Source organism: Aquarana catesbeiana, linkage group LG13, assembly GCF_042186555.1.
Source record: "Aquarana catesbeiana isolate 2022-GZ linkage group LG13, ASM4218655v1, whole genome shotgun sequence".
In the NCBI taxonomy this organism is placed as follows: Eukaryota; Metazoa; Chordata; class Amphibia; order Anura; family Ranidae; genus Aquarana; species Aquarana catesbeiana.
This window is the reverse complement of record NC_133336.1, coordinates 134,603,996-134,625,287: the sequence shown is the minus strand read 5'-3', so window position 1 is coordinate 134,625,287 and position 21,292 is coordinate 134,603,996. Positions and strand designations below refer to the sequence as shown.

The following is a 21,292-nucleotide window of genomic DNA, read 5'->3' as shown; positions in this document are numbered from 1 at the left end:
GTGTACTGTAGCTGTGGTGAATGGCTTCCAACTGTTCTTCATTTGGAGTGCCTGTCTCTCTTTGGAACCAAATCCAACTCTTCTTCCTCACTCCTCAGTTGTCCTTTTCCGCTACAAAAATATGTATTTTTTAACAAACACCTATCCTCTAAATTATTGCTTTTGTTTTTTGAAAAGCCAGTATGGTTTCTAGCAGTAATTTTTGTTTATTAATTCTTTGTGGCCTGCTAACTTGTCATGTGGCAGGGGTGTGTTCTTTACGTACATATTTTTCTAAAAGGTGTCCCTCTTTTTCTTAAAAAATTGGGAGAGATGTTTTCCAAAACTTAATACCATTTTAAAAGTGAACCTGAACTTTGATAGATTATAAAGAACATCTTAAAAATCTTAAAAAAGAATCGTGTCTTACTAACTTTGAAAAATCTACATTTTGGCTTGAATTTCTCCTGATAAAATAGCAGTGTGCATCCTATGTTTGCAACCACATAAGCTAAATATCGGCAGTCTGAGAGGCACTGCTGCCTCCAGCTTCTGGTCTCAGGAGATTTAGGGTGAGATGCAGTGATGTTAGTGCAACTTGATAGCGAGAAATCTGTATTTAAGAACCAGTAGTACAAGGCTTTCCCTGCTTCTGTTAACTACTTGGATCGGTCCTTTCTTAACCTTTTCTGCTGCTTCTTTTGAAGATTGCCCCAGCAGCCATCAGCTCACTAGCCATGGGGGGGTGGGGGGGGACGGGAGAATCAAAGCCTACTCTCCTACCAAGATGTTTTCTCCACACAGACATCTTGCAAAAAAGGCATGTTACTAAACATGGCAAAAGATCAGCTATAGGAAGACCACAGGCAATACTGGTGACTAAGGCCCCTTTCACAGGGGAGGGCCGATTGGGTCCACCTGTAAGTTTTTTTTAGGCGGACTCAGGTGGACTCGATCGGACCATCAATTGCCCTCTATGGAGCGATGGACACCTGCTGACATCTGATCCTTTTTGTTAAAAACAGACAGATGGGGGATCCATTCCCCGTCCATCTGGTGGATCGGAAAGGATGACAGTTGGATGTAAATGGACAGGTGGTCCATTTACATTGGAGCCCCCCATACAGGAAAGTGACTGTGTCCATGTTCGCTCTGCATAAGCATGAACACACATGCATAGAATGCATTAAGGTGAAAAACCATGAGACTTTACAACTCCTTTAACATACACGTTATGATCTGACCATATAAACTTTGTACAACAAAAATGTCATAAGGGGACCCACCTAATCTTTTCAATCAGGCAGGCCCTTGAACTACATAGAGAGGTATTGTAGATTGTTAGATCTAAAGGAGATCGTATCATCAGATTGTACAATGTAGCACGTGGTAAACTTAAAGGTAGACATATACTTAGAAGCAACAAAAGTCCATTAGGTTATTGAAGAGACTCAGTGGCTCGCTTTAGGTCTCCTTTTCAGAGCTGTTTAACTGCATACAAGCAATTCCAGGACGAAGAATCATCAGATTCTTGTGTCCGGAATGACAGGTGCATGCGAATAGCAGCAGCCGCTCAGCCTGTACATGGTATTGACAGCAGCTGTCGCTGTTCACAAGTGGCCACACACCAAGCGGTTACTTGCAGTTAGGCACAGGTGTCCAAGCCTGGGTGCATCCGACTGGGTTCATGGGCTTTTGTTCCCTTCAAGCAGGTTTTGCATCTCCATACAAGTCCATGGGAATGCAAAACCCACTTGAAGAAGGTCAAAAGGCAGGTCAGTAGAGAGTTTCAACTACCGATCAAACACACCTGTCAATGAGTTCTGAGTGGCTTCAGAAGCATGCAAACTGATGCCATGAACACATGCCCAATGCCCATCGTCTTTTTACACGACCTTCTCCCTAGAGAGATATCAGAAAACTCTTCAGCACCTTCAAATCAAATACATGTGTATTAGTGGGCTGCTGTTTACACTTACTAGGCTTATTCGCCCCATATGAATCTGAAGAAGTATTTTTGCATGTACAGGGCTGTGTACAACCACTAGAAAAATACAGCCCTCATCATATATTAATGTGCCTGACAAGCAGATTTTTTTTTACACATATCAGCCTTTTCTTATCTCCTTTTCTTACCATTTGCCGAATGGGAAAATAAAAATAAAAATCAAATTGCTTTGCGAAGCACAGACTGAAATGGGGCCAAATGTGTTTAGATATTATAATTGTAAAGTTTCCAGTATGCAATAAAAGTTAAAACTTCCCAGGTACAGTAATTCTTTATTTCCAGAACAACAATTTTCCTGCCGACTGTCCAACTTTAATGCGACTCCAGGAGATCCTGCTGCCCCGAGATCCCATACAGAAATCCTGCAAATCTTCTGAAGAGGAACAATCGATGTGATCAGATACAAGGTGCAATGGACATGCATTGGGTATTGGGAGCTGGGAGCGATTTCTGGACATTAGAAACAAGCTCTGTGTATATGAAGTTTTAAAATAAACCTGTGCTTCATTGTAAAGTTTTGCAGTAAAAGTTCCGCTTAACAGCCAATGCCACAAGATGCCTCCTGTTACCTTCACCTGAATTGATACTAAATACACACTGTTTAATTTACAGTATTCCTTCTCTTTCTGTATATGGATGATGGCACTATATTTTAATAAAAAAAACAAAAAACAAAAAATCTAAGTACCTTTTTATACAGCTGTCAAATGACCCAGCTCTTTCCCAGCCTGTCTGTAGGGAAAAAGTGGCAGGAAGAGCTTCTGCTACTAAGCTGCTACTGGTCACAGGTTTAAAAAAAAAAAAAAAAAAGTCTTTGGGATACAGAGTAAAAATAAATATCCATAAACTGTCTTAAAATTCAACTCCATCTTTTGACAGAGTAAGCAATGTAATAATTAAGAAAGGCGGGCTGATGATGTCACAACCTCTGACTCAGCCAATCAGAGGAAGCTTTGTATTCATTAATAGAATACGGTTTTCAGGGTATAAGACTAGAAGTCTCGACTCAAACTCTGAACACAGTGCAATATTCTGCTTGTAGCCACGGCTACATACAGTTTATACCGCACATCCGACAGCCTCACATGATAGTGAGGGATATAGATTGTTTGGGTCGAGCTGATGTAAAGTATGGCAAAAGAAGAAAATTTAAATCTTTGTTTTTTGGCAATAACATAGTGTGGGTGGATTTCTGACAATCACAGTCTGTGTCATGCCCCTCAACCTGTGTCTTAAAATAACAAGGAGATGAAGCCACCATCAATCAACATGTAATACCTCACCCCCTGTTGTGTTTAGCTGGTTAGTGGGCATGATGGAGGAGTAAGGTAGTGGGCTGTCATTTACCACTGTGTATAGACCTACATGTGTGACTCTAGTATCAGGTGTGATAGGGAAGAAATGCTCAGGGTAGAGAATACACTGAAAACGAAGCATGTTCTCTAGCTGCCAACACTGCTCTGCAAAATCCCTAACTGCAGTGAGGACATGGACAGAAGGGGGAGATAGAAAACAGCAGGATCAACCAGGTTTTTTGAAGACTATGAACTGCATGTAATACAGCATTTGATAGTTTTTAGTGATGTGGCCTTAATGTCTCACATAGGTATATTAGAATAGTACTAGGCCACTGTTCTTTGTCTAAGAAGACCAGTAAACAGATTTCAGGAGTTAAGGAGAGAGGTATAGACAATACAGCCAATAGTAGGTCCACTATTTGTTTCCAATACCTAATGATCACTGGACAGGACCATATGGCATGGATGAAGTCTGCTCCTGGGTGGGTACATCTATTTTACAATTTGAGTTCTATAGATGGTGCATAGCATGAAATCTAACTGGGTTAATTAAGATTGGTGAAAAATACATAGTTGTATTAATTTGTTATTGATAGCTGGGGATACCAACAAATGTGAGGAGCAGGCCTCCTCCCAATTCTCATCAGAAAGGTTAGGAATTATAGTTTGCTATTTAGATTGGACTGTTAGTGCGGCCTGAATTCAGCATACAATAAATGGGAGGAGACTTCAGAGATCAAGCCTTTGGGGCCCTGTGATATTGCAGTGGCGATTTTGAACCTTGCTCTCTGCACGGCGCTCTACAACATGTCATGGCAGATCACCAAGTCTGAAGGTTTACGGTAGCCTCCTTCCAAGTTCAGAGGTTAGGGATTGCTACTGTATTGCTGGAGACACTGTCCCAGGGGGAGGGGGATTCTCATTGCAGCCTCCTTTTTTATTTTTTATTTCCTTAGATCATTTTTTGGCCTGTTTTTTGAGCCTCCATTTATGTGAAGGCCTTGCTGTCACTATTTAGTCAGTACTTCTTGGAATCACCTGTTGTAAGTGAGCATGGCCTAATCGGTTTGAAGAGTGGCCTAGCTGGGTGGGCCAGTAGTCTATTTGATCTAACCAGAGACCCCTGAAGTGGTTGAGGCTTAATTGTCAGTGGAACACTCAAGATTAAATCCTGTGAATTTCAAGCAAGGCTACAGTAGATTCAAATGAGACAGACATAAATTTGAAGCTTATGAAAGTTTTGCTTCTGTTCTTCAATATCCTATAACATATTCCCCACTAATAAGATCCAAGATAGTTTAAAATTGGGGTCAGCAATCCGTAAATCACTGATCGCAGTCTGGACTTGCTGACCCGCAATCCCAGAGCATCAGAGTGCAATGCAGATGGACTATCTGTAAATGTGGAGCTGTAGTAGGGAGCAAGAGCCTCATAAGCAGATGTCTCCTCTGTAGTGTCCTGTCCCATGCAGAGTGAAACCAACTGTACTCCATCTCTTATCCCTGGCCTTCAGAGTGGTGCCAGCAGCATGAAAGTAGAGATCTTTAGGTCGGTGTGAAGCAATACACCGGGCATAATAGCATTTCAGGTTGCAAAGCAACAAAACATGATTATTTTAAAGGAGGCAATTCTTTTCTTTACCCCCTGTAATAGAAGTCTATGGCAACGTACAGCTAACCCAGGAAAGTCGCAGATGTACTCTGCTGCGCCCACGGTGCAGGTAAACCACAGCACATCAGTGTGAAAGCAGCCTTTTGGGGGGGGGGGCTCAGAACAATAAAGGTTCATTTACATTTTAATTATTTTTTTTTGGGGGGGGGGGGGGGAGGTGTAAAACCCCATAGTTAAGATATGTTTTTACCACCCCCATCCCCTTTGACTTCTTCCATATTGATCAGGTAGATTTCCACCTCTTTAAGGTTGCCTACACCTGATTTAAAGGAACTTCTATAATCCCCAGTAGCCATTTACGTCCAATTGCACCTTACAGGTCACCAGAGTTTTACCTTCCCCATTAACGCCAATTAATTTTATTAGAATTATGGCAAACCAAGAATATTCACATCAATGCCTCCTCATTTAAATGCCCATTGCTCCCTTCATAACCACCAAAACAGCACAATAATAAAATGCATTTGTTGTCACTCATTCATAATGAGCCAGCAGCACTCTGGTATGTGGGAAAGGAGTGGGTCACATGATCACCTATACCCAGAAATGTATGCATTTTACTTTGCTCCAGCCTCCTAACAGATAAATGGAGTGGCATGGGAGCCAGGTAAAGTTGATTATATGCTGCTGGTGTGGGGAGACAACTGCCAATTCATATAATCCAATTTGTGAAGAGCCACACAGAATGGTAAATTGATGGTAAGGTTCTGTGCAGTTTTACAGCAGAAGGTTATTCAACTCGGATCATTCAGTTTGGTATATTATCCAGTATTCAAAATTTGAGTCCTTTTTTATCCTGCTGAAATACGTTGAGAATAGATCAATAATTTTGTGCACTAATGAAGTGAAGCTTTACAAACAGAATGTAAAAACAAAACAAAAAAAAAGTATACATTTTTCTGAAACAATGATGTACCCCCTTAGAAGATCTTATAAAAGGCAAATAGCAATGATAGAAATGCTCGAGCTGGAGTTGGCAATTCTAGTGATATCATCACTACGCACTGTAGGTTAGTGAACCATGGCTGTAACAGATCTGCCTTTACCCAATCCCTGATGTGCACTGTATAAATGAAATGCATAGGTGTAAAATTTAGCTCCTTTTAGTTCAAGCCCCAAAGAAACAAGCCACAATTGCTGTGGCTATATTTTTTTTTCCTAGGAAAGGTGGCAACACAACTGGTGACCTATACAGATATCATGTTAAGTTTCCCCACTCCTCATAGAAGGTAGGGCACTTGGGCATCTTGTGATTGTCAGGGTGGGCAGTGGCTAAGAGCGAACACACTGCACTGAAGAAACTTCCATAATATAGAGAAGGTGTTGAGAAAACCTGGCATTCTGCTATACAGAAGCAATGAGAGGGTAACGCAACATTGTGCATTCCATGTGTAAAGAGTACAGTAGTGTCTGGAGCGTTAAAGGGTGTTTGTGAGGGATTTAATCTTGAAGGTGGTGCATGCCTTGTTCATCTAAAGTCTATAATGAACGCAGAATCCACAGGCAAATTATAAGTTGCAATCTGGTTTTATGAGATACTAGCAAAAAGTGTGCCCATTTGATAAATCACCATGTTCACTCTTGGCTGGCACATTGATCATCCAACTGATGAGTATATAGTTTGGCCCGCAAAACATGCAGTTATTTATGACTGATGTGCTGGTCAACTGACTGCAAAGAGGTTGACAGTTTTGTATTAACAGTACTGTCTGCCAACATGTCAACCAAGGATATAAAGTATTTTGGTTTTGGTGTTTTGTATACGTATTTTTGTTTAAGTATTTTACATTTATTAACTCCGTTCTTTACAGCAAGGTAATGCTAAACAGGAAAAAATGAGACAGTGTGCAACATATTTAGAAACTGCTCTAAAGTGGCCCTACCATAGAATGAAACCCACCCCTTCTTATTATGCTTCTGTTTACAGTTAAAAATCTGTCCCATCTTCAATGTAAAAAAAAAATAAAATATATAATTAACAAAAAAAAAAAAAAAAAAAACCTGTCTCAGAACTTTGCTAGCTGTTGCACTTGGCTGACCAGGAATAGATATGCACAGGTCTGTAAAGCTGTCTCAGCAACATCACAATTAGTCACAAAAAAAAAAAAGGCAGCCCAATTTGTGACCAATTGTGATGCCAATTTACGTTATAAATGTTCCCCATTGTGTCCTCAGGAACAAGACTACTGACATCACTTTTGATGGAAAACAGTGCATACCCTTGTCAGTCACCATTACTGGACCATCGATCTTCAGGGTAATGGCGATTGCTGTGTTCTGCCAGTGACATGGGTCCAATTAAAAAGGTCCCTCCGGAACAATGCAGAACAGTGTGTTGGGAGATTAGTCTTGCGGCCAAATGAGCACCAGTATAAAGGTGTACTTTACTAGTGACCATTAGGGTAAGGGGTAACTTTAAAAATGGTGATCGCTATTTTTTTTTTTTTGTAATCGCAAATTACTTTGGTAGTCAGCTAGAGGTACAGTGTGAGGGTTAATCAAAGTATATGTGAACCCTCACTTTGTAAAACAATCCACTCAGTTTAAAACAGAAATCAAAAGGCAAAACATTTTGTGTATACCGTACATATAAAAGAAAGACATTTTATACAAGTCATCAAATGTCCTCTGTTCTCAGCTGCATAAGGAGCTAGAGGAAGAAAAACAGCAGCACACTGGTCTTCCCAGTAAATGACTGTATGGCAGCACAAGTCTGATTATTGGAGGAGAGCCAGCTGAGCTCTCAGTACAGCTAGAAAAACAGACCATGTTGTGCTGTAATGCCTAGTGTTGTCAGTTTTTAATAGGAAAGCGGAGGGACTAGCAGGAACACCAAGGATTTCACACAAAGGAAGAACATACAAAAAGGACAGGATACTTTTTTCATACAGGTACACAGTACAGTATTTGGGTTGACAGATTTCAACTGTCTGCTAATGGTCCCACCCATTTACATAGTTACATACTCCGGTGCAAAAAGACAAGTCCATCTAGTTCAACCAACAGAAAAAACAAAAAAAATAGTATAAATAAATAACGTCCATTATCTCCATCAGAAGTTGCTGTATAGGCTGGAGCCAGAACTATACAGCATGCATTCAGCATACTGATCTGCCAGCTGACTGAATGTTTACAGCTCTCGCAGAGTAAATATAAATTTTTCATGAACCATCTTACTTTGAAGCAACATAGTTATGCTCCAGACATCATCTATTAACATTTCCCATCAACGCAGTCCACTGTGATATTGTTGCGGACACCATGTGACCTGAGCAGTATGGCAGGGAACAGTGCTATAGATGGAAAAAGGTCTTTGCTGCTCATATTTGTGGGTTTAGCTTCTTAGCAGCTGAAGCCACAAGACCGGCTGACACTGCAGAATGCAGAAATCTAGGAAGTAAGAGAGGGAGGCAGAGCTAGCACTTAGTCTCACTTCCTGGGATTTGGCTGTAATATAAATATAGGATAAGATGGAGTCCATTTGGATGGAGCTGCAAGTAGTGAGCACAGCAGACAGAATATATCTATCTATACACACACACACACGGTATATGCATGCAAATACTCAGGCCAACATTATCCAGGAGTGAGAGCCAAATATTAAAGAATATGTAACCCTAACATTCCATATTCCTGATATGTGCCCGCTATACCATGTACTTGTATGAAAAAGTATCTTGTCCTCTTTGTATTGCCACCTTTGTGTGATATCTCAGGTGTTCCTGCCAGTCCCCCTGCTTTCCTATTAAAAACGGACTACACCAAGCAGGAGAACACACTGTGGTCAGTTCTCTAGCTATGCTAGGAACTCTGTGTACACTACTCCAATGATCACCCCCCCCCGTACAGCCTTTCACTAGGAAAGTTAGAGTGCTGTCGTTTCTCCTCCCCTAGCTCTTATGCAGCGGAGAACAGAAGGAGTGTGATCACTTATAAAATACTTTTTTTTCATCTCTATGCACAAAATGTTTAATTTCTATTTCAAACTGAATGGGTGGCTTTACAAGGCGAGTGTGTACAATCACTTTAACGCTATAAACAGAAGTATTTTTGGAAAAAAAAAAAAAATACTTGCTAGTACAGTTAAAAACAGTTTCTATTTATTCCACAGCTTTAAATAACATGGAACAATACTTTGGTGTTAAAGGGGTATGTAGAAATTCATACAGCAATAATGAAAGCATCTCAAGAAGAAAACAAAAAGAAATATACAATTTTTTAAAAACATTTCAGCAGCATTTAAATAGTTAAAAGGTATATTATACATTTGACAGACTTCAACACGGGAGTGATAATGCAGCCATGTTCATTTCTAGCACATTAACATATTCACTGCCAGAATTGGCAAATCACTGCATTCAAAATCAATGTTTTAAACCTGGGTTTCTATATATCTAGGCCTTTAGTGACCACATCCAAGAATTGTTATAGTCATTACTATCATGTTTTCTAAGAATGGTAAAATCAGACTCTACCCTTACAGTCCATATTTATTCCAAAAGGTAAATTAAAGTAGAGCTTTAAAGCCAAATGAAACCAAATAACAGAAATATAATATATTGTAGCTAACCAGACCTCAGATATGGTGGCTAAATTAGTTTTGTTTTGTCAATTTTTCTTCACCTGATGATTTTGCCAGTAACACACTTCCTGCCATAGGGTGACAACGCTTACTTACGGTTCTAGATCACAGTCTAGGACAGGAAGTGTGCAGAACTCTTCCCCCTCTAAAAAGGGAGTAAAAATAGGAGATTATGGTTTCTGTTTACATACACTAACTAGTGGGTGTGGCTTCAAAAGCATAACTAAAGTGAAGAAATGACACAAAGTTTCCAGTTTATAAATCTTTAAAGTCTAGGAATTAAAAAAAAAAATGTTATTACTCGAAAAGAGACTTTACAGGTCTCTAAGAAAAGGTGTGGGCATGCAAGGCATCTCTTGTGCTAATGCAACTCCTATATTTGCTTATACATTCAATTTCCAGCTGTCCCTGTCCTGCCTGTACTTCACAGAAAAGTCTTGCTGCAAGAGCTCAGTGAGGATGCAACATGCCTGAACGTAGACAGTCCAGCTGTAGGAAAAGATCCGAAAATAACCTTGTCCCAGCTAGTTTAAAACTTTTCAGAATCTAAAGTACTTATTCTTTTCAACTCCTCTCACCAAACACCCCATTCAATATATGCAATACAGACTTAAAATCCTGTTCCTGTGGCATACATTTTGCCAGACACAACACCTGTCTGAAATTTTCAGAATTTTACAAAATGTGCGTCTCAGACTCCATTCACTTCCATGGATAGCCCAATTACAGCATGACAGGCTAATGGATGGGCTTCTTCTATACACATGTATGGGTACTGCTCTGCAAAATTCTGAAGATTTTGTGCAGTCTTGGACAGGCTACACAGTGAGTGTCAGAGGAGTAGGGTTGTAGGCAAGTATTGCCTATTATAAGTGTGCTGGGAAAGGGAGATAAAAAAGGAAAAGGACACTAAGGGGTTGATTTACTAAAGGCAAATCCACTTTGCAGTACAAGTGCACTAAAAGCGCACTTGTAAAATCGCTGTAGATCTGAGGCGAGGCTCTGCTGATTTTATCATCCAATCATGTGCAAGCAAAAATGCTGTTTTTTATTTTCCTTGCACATCCCCCTCAGATCTACAACGACTGCTCTTCTAAGTGCACTTGTAGTGAAAAGTGGAGTTACCTTTAGTAAATAACCCCCTAAATGCATCATTAACTTTTAATAAAACCTATTAAGGTGGCTCTGAAAGAATCAAAGCACGTTAAATTTGAGCTAGGAACATAACATCTGACTTTGGTCTAGAATTCAATGGGATAAACTATAAATATACAGTATGTGCGAGGTAAAGCAGGTAAACACTAAGGGATACATTTACTAAAACTGGAGTGTGCAAATTCTGGTGCAGCTATGCACAGTAGCCAATCCGCTTTTAACTTAAGCTTGTTCAATTAAGAGTGAAGAAAAAAAAAACCTGGAAAACGGATTGGTCTCTATGAAAGGTGCACCAGATTTTGCACTCGCCAGTTTTAGTAAATCAACCAGTAAGGGCCTGAATTTTGAAACAAACAGTAAAACAAGAGAAGAGTTAATGTTTCCACAGATTACAAATGCTGGTTCTCAAACATGGGCATTTGATTACCAAACTTACATTGAACTTGACCAATCAGATTTAACCAAATCGCTCAAGTTAAAAGGCAAGGAAACTTTTCAGTATAAGACACCAAAATCTTCATGTGTATTAAAAAAACATTTAAACAATACATTTTCATCAAAAACTATATATATCTACAGTATATTTAAAAACTAAAAAGGAAAAAAAAAAAAAAAATGGGGAGGACTCCCGTCAACCAGAAAATCCACTTTATGTACAACTTAGTCTTTTTTTTTGTAAATGCTGCCAAACCCACATTGCCTACTGGCTATGTGCATCTAAGTCTTGTTTGTGTTAGAGCACAACATGGAGTGTTGAAGTCTATAACCCAAGTTAGATCTCATTGGGAGGAACACAGGCCACTCACACAGGTTTGGTGGTGCGGTTATATACAAGGTGCTCTGTGTCTTCAGCAGTGGGGATGGCAGTGCTGTTCACAGGAGGCTGCCGCCTGTTACTACTACTTTTTTTCTTCTTCAGATAACAGTATCCAATGACAGCCAAGACAACCAGAATACAGATTCCCAGAAACACTGCGATGGCCACTTCAGCAGAGCCTGAGAATAAGAAACACAGCTAAATATTGGTCCGCTGTCCAATTGGCACAGATTGCTGTACATTTAGACACTTCAAATGCATTACTTTAAAATAGACTGCCATACCATTTTATAGATTGATTTATTAAATCAGTCTCTAAAGCTCGGTTCACACTGGTGTGACATTCGCCTTACCTTTAAGAGTACAAGTCGCATGACATGTAAAAATCAATGTTTCCCTATGAGAGCGGTCTTGACTGGTCCGACTTGTAAAAAGGTTCCTGCACTACTTTGGTCCGACTTGGGTCAGATTTCAGCCCACTGAATTTAATTGAAGTTGCATCCAAGTTAAATCAGCATATTAACGGATCCAACTTGTGCTCAGGAGGCAATGTTAGCATTGCAAAATGTATTGGGGGGGGGGGGGGGGAATAAAAAATAAAAAAAAGCAGCGTGGGGTCCCCCCCAATCCATACCAGGCCCATTGGGTCTGGTATCAATTTTGAGGGGGAACTCCATGCCAACCTTTTTATTTTTTTTAAAAAGTGCCATGGGGTCTAAGTGAGCACCCCCCCCCCCCCAAATTATACTAGGCCACATGCCCTCAACTAGGTTGATGGGGACAAGGGCCACTTCCCCACAACCCTGGGCTGTGGTAGTGGGGGTGTGCGGGCAGGGGGCTTATAATCTGGAAGCCCCCCCATGTGAATGAGTATGGGGTACATAGTACCCCTACCAATTCACCCCAAAAAAAAACACCAGTGTAGTGTAAAAAAAAAAAAAAACCACACACGAGTCAGTCCTTTATTAACAATCAATAATGCCCCCCCATGGTAGCTCCAACAGCAATCACGATGTCTGCTGCTGCCGCCGCCATCCCGCTGAAAATGAAGCAAACGCTCCTCCTCAAACACTGGCTCCCGCCATTCTATCAGCTCCGGTGTCTTGACAGTTCTTATGGGGCGTGGCCATCAAGTGACATTAACCGGAGACCCTGCCCCCTTGTGACATCACTGGGCATGATGGGCCCAGTATGGATCCGAAGTGGGGGCTCCCACACGGTTTTTTTTTTTCCTTCAAAGTCGGATCAAAATCAGATCCCATTCATTAAAGTTGCATGAAAGTTGGATCCATGTCGGACCGAAGTTGCAGGGCAAACTCAGATCGACAGTCACACCAGTGACCTAAGCCTCGACATTTTGGGTGTGGTCTGTTTAATTGGTTTACTGAGTTTTGAAGTGGCAGCCTTGGGACCAGACAATAGTGCTGGGATTGATGTGGACTGGCCTTCCTAGGTAAATCTATCTTTGGATGAATTGTGGGCTTAACCACTTCGGCGCTAAAGCATTTTATTCATTTTTTGCACAAATATAAAAATCTGCATTTTTGGCCATAAAATTACCTAAAGCCCCCAGATTTATATACATTTTCTGAAAGCAGAGGCTTTTTGTAATGTAATTTTTTATGCTACAGTATATATTTGCACGTTTATGAATTGCATATTTTCAGGAAAAAAGCTATAAAATCAATTTTAGTGCACACAAACCCAATAATTTTGGTAACATATAAAAGTTGAGGTTGCATCAAGTAAATAGATACCAACATGCCAAGTCCTAAAATTGTGTGTGCCCACGATATATATAAAAAAAAAAAATAAATAAATAAAAATTATATATATATATATATATATAAATAAATAATAATACCCAAAAATCTCCATAGGCAATGCTTTAAAAGTCTCTGCAGCTAATTGGTTTAGAGTTCACTGTGAGCTCTGGCACTAAAATGATTACGCTCACTTCAACATTGACAATACCCCACACGTGTAGTGGGATCACGTTTATATACATATGCACACCCTGGGCTCATGTTTGCATTTGTGGGTGTGCGCAGGGCAATGTGTGTTACATTTCAATTTTGTTTTTGGCTTTTAAATACATTTTATACCTTAATTTAAATTTACTTTTTTGCCATCACAAGGCGTTAAACTCTCATGTGATCGCATTGGGAGGGTGACAGGGACTCTTTATATTTTGTCACACCCCCATACTCTATAGTGTGACGTCATCTCCCTTCGTACAGGATAGCTGGCAAATTCCCTTCATTGCTCTGGACAGCCGCTGGGTTTAGGCATACAGACAACAAAAGCTTCCACCAGGCCACTTCCTTGACGAGCTCTGCAGTCTTAGACAGATTTCTATTCACAGCCCGAGGAGAGAGAGCACTTCTGATCTGCTTGAAATGTGCCTTATTTCTCCACCACTGTGAATGCATTTGAACATGTTTTTTAATAATATTTGTAAAAAAAAAAATCTACACTTATCAATGGCGCCCTCGGTTTTCGATTTTTTTTTTTTTTTTTTTTTACACGTAGTCACTGTTTGGCTGATAAATTTTCCACCCGGCTCAGTCAATATTTGAATCAACTTTAATTTGCATAGCCATAGCAAGGAATGCACAAAAGATACATAGTGTAGAATTATGCACTTGTAAACCTCACCTGAACCACCTTCTTCTTGAGCACTCTTGTCTCCCATTCTTGTATCAAAAATATCTTGCTCTAGAAATATAATAAAAAAGTTGTGTTGAATTAGTATGTGTATATACGAAGCCAGGAGAAGTGGTCAACTCTCTTGTAAACCCTAGCAGTCGCAGCAACCCACCGCACATCGAGGAATGACAGGAGGATAAGTCGGATAAAGGATACCAGCACCGTGGAGTGGTGAGAGCGAGCTTCTAGGCAGCTGTGGTTTCTTATGTCCACCTCCCACTCAGGCAGTCTGTTCAGTACACACTGACACAGAGTGAATCTTGCTGTCAATATGGCAATAGTGTTTGGTCATTCTATTTGAGAGAGTGGTCTACATCTACAAGCCGGTTGTGTGTCAGTCCATACTTTTGAAGCAAACTTCAACCTAGCCACCCTTCAGCTAAATACCTGGAATGGAGTGACCTGATATGCTGTCACTGTTAGCCCGTCAAAAGGACCAGCCATGGACTGTCACTTACACTTTTGACTGCATCCTTACTACAAGAGACTTCACAGGAAACCAGATGAGGGATTACGTGGGGCTGAGGTCAATTCATGTATGACCTGGGGCAATACTCTAAGCATTCCCCTTATTCGGTTGAAAACATCCATTTGTATAAGGGGGTATACTTGGGACTATCCTGAGACGCTACCTCAGTGCATTAGGAATTAACGCCAGGCTGCAGCCTACAACTTGATTTACCTCATAATACAGCTATATACAGTTTTCTTCCTGAAGTGTATCATTAGGCGGAGAGCCGTGTTTTCACAGGATTGTCTTAAGTTGCAGGGGAGTCAACAGTGCCAGTAGCTTACAATTAACCCTGTATGGGGCAAGTATTGCTCAGCATCCTGTGACCCCCCATCCAGACCTCTCAGGTATAGATTCCAGGAAGTATTCAGAGGAAATTGTGGTATGTCTGCATGTGTGAGTGGCACATTGCTGTGCTGAATGTGAGTGACAACGTTGTCTACTCTTTTTAAACCAATTTTAATCAGTGTTTGGAGGGGTGGGCTATTGTGCCCGCCAAGTTTTTGGTAAGTTTTTGATAAATAATAAAGTCATACTATTCAAGTTTAATACAGTTGTTGGTTCTCCATACACAACGTCTGTTCCGTGGGGTGGCTACCAGGTCCCCCCCATGTTCCCCCTTTTCCTTTCTATGTCAACATACCTGCCTTGTCTAACACCTTGATTAAAAAAAACTTTACGTGTCACCAGCTGCAAAACACCACCCAGCTCTAGGCAAACCAGAGAGGCAAAGTACTGTATCTGTATAGGAGATACTGGTTTAAACTTTACAATGTAATGCTTTTGTTGCATGCCGACTACAATACATACTGTACATATACGTTGCAGTTTGCATGTGGTTTACCGTTTAACTGGTTTTCCCCATGAAAAGGCATCCAAGGGGATGTCCCCCCATCCCCCGCCGCATGGCATGTTTCTCTGGCCAACCATTTTCACCGGCAGTCCCGAGAAACCCATTCTGACCGTGTGGCCGGCTGGTCAGAGGCAGACAGAGACCAGTCATGACATCGCTTCCAGTCTAGGACTGAAGTAAACAATGTTTTTGATCTTTTGCTTTTAAAAAAGGTAAAGGTGAGATTTGGGGTCTTTGACCCCAGATCTCTCCACAAAGGGGACCCGTCATCCTTTTTATTGCAAGGGATGTTTACTTTCCTTGTAATAGAAATAAAAGTTCTATATAAAAAAAATGTAAAAAATTTAAATTAACAAAGTGACAGTGTAAAAACAAAATGTAAAAAGTCAACAGATACCCAATATAGCAAACATGAAGGTTGGATCCTTGCATATATAGAAAATTCGTAGATATACAGTTGCCCTCATAAGTTTACATACCCTGTCAGAATTTATGATTTCATGGCCATTTTTCAGAGAGAATAAATGATCACACAAAAAAAACATTTTTTTCACTCATGGTTAGGGTTTGGCTAAATCCATTTATTATCAGCTGTGTTTACCCTTTTTAAATCATAATCACAACAGAAGGGGATTGTGGCCGCAGCATGCAGGAGAGTGGACAAGTGTGAGCTGAGCTTTGTCCGACCCGTTCCTTCCTTGCAGCAGCCCAGACCAGCCTCAACACACCAGCAGGGATGCCATCAAAGAGAGGATCGTCCCCGCAGCCTCGACGGACCCCGAGGCTCCTCTCCAGCTCCCTGGATGCCTACTTTGGCGGCGGATAACGGCCGCGGGACTCGTGATCCAAGTTGGCACCCGGTGAGTGTTCTCCAGCCGCACATGCGGTGTCTCCTATCCCCTCACCACGGCTGCAGTCCACCTCACCTCCTCCCCCCTCTCCACCGGCTCTCCAGGCAGTCTCTCCAGTGGCATGGACCCCAGGGAAACCCAGGAGGGCTGTAGTCAGGTCGCACGCGGGACCCCCCCCCCCCCCGGCTCACATCTAGGGAGGTCACCCCCACCACATCCATCTACCTCTCAGGACCCCCCCCTGCATAGAATATGAACATTACAGAGGCCATAGGGCCAAGGATCTGTGGTCCCCTATTCTTGCCCTCCCCACCAAGGCGGATATAGAGGGCTTTGTGACCCGGATGGAAAGGGCTCTCAGACAAGACATTGAGGCCTTACAGGCTGACACAGCCCACATTGGGGGGAGAGTGGAGACGCTGGAGGCTTCAGTGGAAGACATCACCCCCACACTGCAGGCCCTGCAGACTCATTGCCAAACACAGGATCAAAGAATTGACTCCCTGCTTGATCAATTGGATGATGTGGAAAACTGCAGCCGCAGGGTTAATATCCGCATCAGAGGCCTAACAGAAGCTACCGCACCCAAAGACATAGTCCCCACTTTACAGGGAGTTTTCAAACAGATCCTGGGCAGGGAAGCCCCCGCTCAGATAGAAATCGATCCTGCCCATATGGCCCTAAGACCTCTCTTGGATGATCCAGATAAACCCCGTGACATATGCAAGCTGCACAAATACTCCCTGAAGGAACGTATAATGCATGTCAGGGGGGTCCGCCACATGGACTTTGATGGAGCTAAACTGTCCGTGTTTCCAGATCTCTCCAGGCATACGCTGATGCAGCGCAGAGCTCTTAAACCCATGCTGGAAGTCCTGCAAAAGGCCTATTTGGTTTACTGCTGGGGAGTCCCCTTCAGCCTTTCAGGTCACCATTCGAAACAAGTCGGATCTGCCCTATTTCCTCTCTGGCCTCGATCTACCTATGGTGGACATCCCAGATTGGCGCACACCCTCAGACTCCAACACCGGCTCATCCGACGACATGGCAGACAGCACGTCGCTGGCGCCGCAACAAGCCCCGTGGTGGTTCCGCACCTTCTGCTGAACGAGGACCCTCTTCCTCAGATGTACCCTGATGGACTGTCCCGGACCCCGCTGACTAATGTTTTTCCTCCCTTTTTCCTTTTTTTTTTTTTTTTTGAAAATTACGTTTATTCAACATTTTGTTAGACATACAATTCAACACATACAAAACTTGTGTACCAACCCCCTCCCCCCTTGAACCCCCCCACACCCCTGTGCAACATTCCATACAGTATCAGAAGATGATCAAATTCGACAACCTTGATGACAAAACACAATAGTTTTCCTAGAATCTCATACATTACACCATCTTCTAGGGAACCAGTTCTCTACTTGGTCACACTTGAAATTGCAGTTTAACTATGGTTTACAGTGGGTCTATATCTCTGTAGTTCCTATATTAAAAAGTGTCATCAGCATCAACCCAGCACTGCCACACCTTCTCGAACTTCTTGGGACAGCCCCTACTTAGGTATGTAGCTTTGTAAAGGGGCAGTGCCTTGTTTACAATGTCTTTCCAGTAGGACATCGTTGGTGGTTCAGGATTTTTCTAACATAATAAGAAGATGGCTTTACGTGCTGTGATAGTGTAGTACCCAACCAGTGTATTGGTCTAGGATTCTCAACCAGGCAGGTTGAGGGGCTCCAGGGTATTTGCTTGTTTGAGAGGAAATTGGCTTTTCAGTTTCCTCATTATTTAGTATGGTCCATTTTGGGATTTCATAGAGATCCGGGTGGGATGAAATCCCTTAGTCCTGGTTCCAGGTTTTGGGACTCACCGGCACATTGATTGTTCAGGTGTGTGTGGGCCTGATAGAGTCAGGACCATGATTCTGGGCTCCACCCAGAGAGACAGGAGGTCTCCAGGAATCCAGGCTTGCAAGGGAGAACCCAGAGAGTGCAGGTGTGCACTGAAGTATCCAGAGAGTGCAGGCTGTAAGGTAAAAGCCAGAGACCCGAGTCTGAGGTTGCTTACAGTAGTCAGGAGCTCTCCATGTGGGAGCCTGAGCAGTGGTGTGTCTGCTGCTGAAGAGAGCCAGGTGGCTCTGTATTTTTGTTTGCATTGCTGCATGTGTAAGCCAGGAGGCTGAATATCCTTTTATTTGTTGCTGGCGGTAAACCCCCCCCCCCCCCCCGTGAGGGTAACCACTTTAGCTGGAACCTGGTTTGATTTTCTTTAATAAAAGTGGGCCAAAAAGCCCTAAAAATGAATTATCTGTGTGGACTGTTCTCGCTAGCGGGTGCTACACTTGAGCTAAACAACCCCCAAACCTCACAGTGCATAAAACAATGAAAGAGATATCATGGTCCTTTGGGCTCTACGCGGTCCTATCTCCTCCACCAGGCCCAGCAAACACACTGACACTGTAAGTGGAATAGGTATAGTCAAATAAGGCTTGAATGGTATGCGTAACCCCAGTCCAGAACTCCTGGATCAGCCAGAAATGCCAGAATATATGGTCAAAGTCTGCAGGGTTTGTGGTGCATTGACAGCACTCAGCTGCGCACATGCCATATATGCTGGCTATCCTTGCTGGGGTATAATATACCCTGTGCAGCAGTTTAAATTGGATGAGCCTATCTCGAGCCAACACTAGAGTCCCAAACGGGTGATCCCACATATCATCCCAGTCATCTCCCCCAAAAATCGGGTATTAAAAGCACTCCATGTGTCCCTGCACTTACTAAGCATTTTAGGCCTTTCTAAAAACAATTCTTTATAGACTTCTGATAAAGGTTTTTTAAATTTTTGTCACATACATAGTAAGGACTCCAAAAGAGGTTGACCCTAGTTCCAGGTTATGTGATCCAAACTGCGTCCTAAACGCGCGTCTTAGTTGTATGCAACGGACGTACCACCAGTTAGGCAGCCCGTGTTTGTCCTTTTTTTTGGTTAAAAGTGAGTAATTTGCTACCCTCAACTATATGTTTCAGTTGTTTTATATCCACCCAAGCCCAAATGATGGGGTCTGGTATCATACCCAAATGAGGTAGTCTGGGGTTGAACCACAAGGGGGTATCCGGTGACCATATACCCATACCCGATTTCATCATCACCTGTGCTCTGTCCCACGCGTGAACTGTGACACACATTGAGCCAAAGATGGCAATGCTGGGGTGCCCCTGTATATCAAAAAACAGGCTCTCATATGACCCCACACAAGCTGCTTCCAAACACATTTGCTGCATCCCCCTGATCACGTATAATAACAAGCGTCTAGCGACCATTTGCCCCGCTATAAAGTATTTAAAAAGGCCTGGAAGGGCAAGCCCACCCTGTCCCAGAGGTTCCTGCAATGTATGAAGGCTGATCCTGGGGTGTGCTGTGGACCATAGGAAGGAACCAAACAGGCAGTTCACACGTTTAAAGAACGAAGAGGGGACCCATATCGGGGAATTTCTTAAAAAGTAAAGAAAGACCGGCAAGACCTTCATCTTAAGAAGGTTAACCTTTCCAACAAGTGAAAGAGGCAGAGGCTTCCAAGCATCTGTGTTTTTACCTTGGCCAGTAATGGGAGGAGATTCAATGACATGTAGTCCCTTACTTTAGGAGTTATATGAATACCAAGGTATTTAAACTGATACCCAGGCAATGGGGACCATTCTTGTCACCAGAGCCTGAGCACCCGTGTCAATGGCCAATGCACTTAATTTCTCCCAGTTCATGCACAGCCCCGAGAACCGGGAAAACTCACCCAAGATCTCAAAGGCTGCCTCTAAAGATGGTCCTGGGTTCTGTAGGAAGAGAAGCATGTCGTCTGCATACAAGGTGGTACATTCGTGAATGCTTCCCACCTCTAATGCCTTCACATAAGGTGATTTCCTGAGCGCTATGGCAAGTGTCTCTATCGCCAGGGTGAATAATGATGGTGACAGAGGGCATCCCTGATGCGTTCCCCTACACACCGCAAACTGAGGGGAGACTGACGTTCCCAACTTGATGGCCGCCATTGGCTTACTGTAGAGCAAAGATATCCATGTCCTAAACACGTCCCCGAACCCCATATGTCTCAACACCGCTGACATGTAGTTCCAGTCCATGGAATCAAAGGCTTTAGCCATGTCGAGGGACACCACCCTAGCCCCAGGATTAGCATGATCAGTCTGTAGGTGTATGAATAGCCTGCGAAGGTTTGTGTCTGTAGACTGAGGGATAAAGCCTATTTGATCTATGGCCACTAGAGTATAGATAACCTTTGACAGCCTTGTGGCTAGTATCTTTGTCAAGATCTTAAGATCCTGATTCAAAAGTGCTATGGGTGTATAAGAGGAGCAGGCTAACTGGTCCTTACCCGGTTTGGGCAGAAGGATAACCTGGGCCTCCAATAGTGAGTCTGGAAGAATCTTATTTTCTAAACAAAAAAGAAAGGGACCTAAGCCTTGGGACCAGGGAGTCCAGATGTGATCTATACCACTCTATACACAACCCATCAGGGTCTGGAGATTTGTGCAGAGGGAAGGATCTGATGGCCACTTCAATCTCCTTCTCTTATCTCAGCCTCCAAATTGTTCCTATCCGATTCTGACAGTACAGGGATATCTAAGGAAGACAACAGTGTCTCCAATTCTTGCGCATTGGAAGCAGGGATAGGAGCATATAGTGCCTTGTAATATTCTACAAAACGTATTCAGAATATCAGTTGGATCCATAAGAAGAATGCCCTGGCCACCTTTAATACATGGTAGGTATGTTTGCATTCTTTGTTCTGCTAATAGAATGGCCAGTAACTTCCCATTTTTATCACCCTGTTCAAAGATGGACTCTCTTTGTC

The 21,292-nt window shown here is 42.4% G+C and overlaps 2 protein-coding genes across 6 annotated transcripts in view; one reads left to right on the top strand and one right to left on the bottom strand.

Moving 5' to 3' along the window:
- Positions 1-2,898, top strand: part of LRRC71 (leucine rich repeat containing 71) — a 196,710-nt gene extending 193,812 nt beyond the window's left edge. For 4 of the 5 annotated variants that reach the window (XM_073610235.1, XM_073610234.1, XM_073610236.1 and 1 more), the window contains one exon: positions 2,270-2,898. In XM_073610235.1, coding sequence (XP_073466336.1) covers positions 2,270-2,383 — 114 coding nt within the window. In that variant the 3' untranslated portion in view covers positions 2,384-2,898. The remainder of the gene's footprint in view (positions 1-2,269) is intronic. The other variant, XM_073610232.1, reaches the window with a different exon arrangement.
- Positions 2,899-9,034: 6,136 nt separating this feature from the next.
- SPINT1 (serine peptidase inhibitor, Kunitz type 1) overlaps positions 9,035-21,292 on the bottom strand; it is a 109,797-nt gene continuing 97,539 nt past the window's right edge. The window contains exons 9-10 of the mRNA XM_073608902.1: positions 14,169-14,228; positions 9,035-11,689 (exon numbers count right to left, since the gene is read on the bottom strand). Of these exons, the coding sequence (XP_073465003.1) occupies positions 11,496-11,689; positions 14,169-14,228 (254 nt within the window). The 3' untranslated portion in view covers positions 9,035-11,495. The remainder of the gene's footprint in view (positions 11,690-14,168; positions 14,229-21,292) is intronic.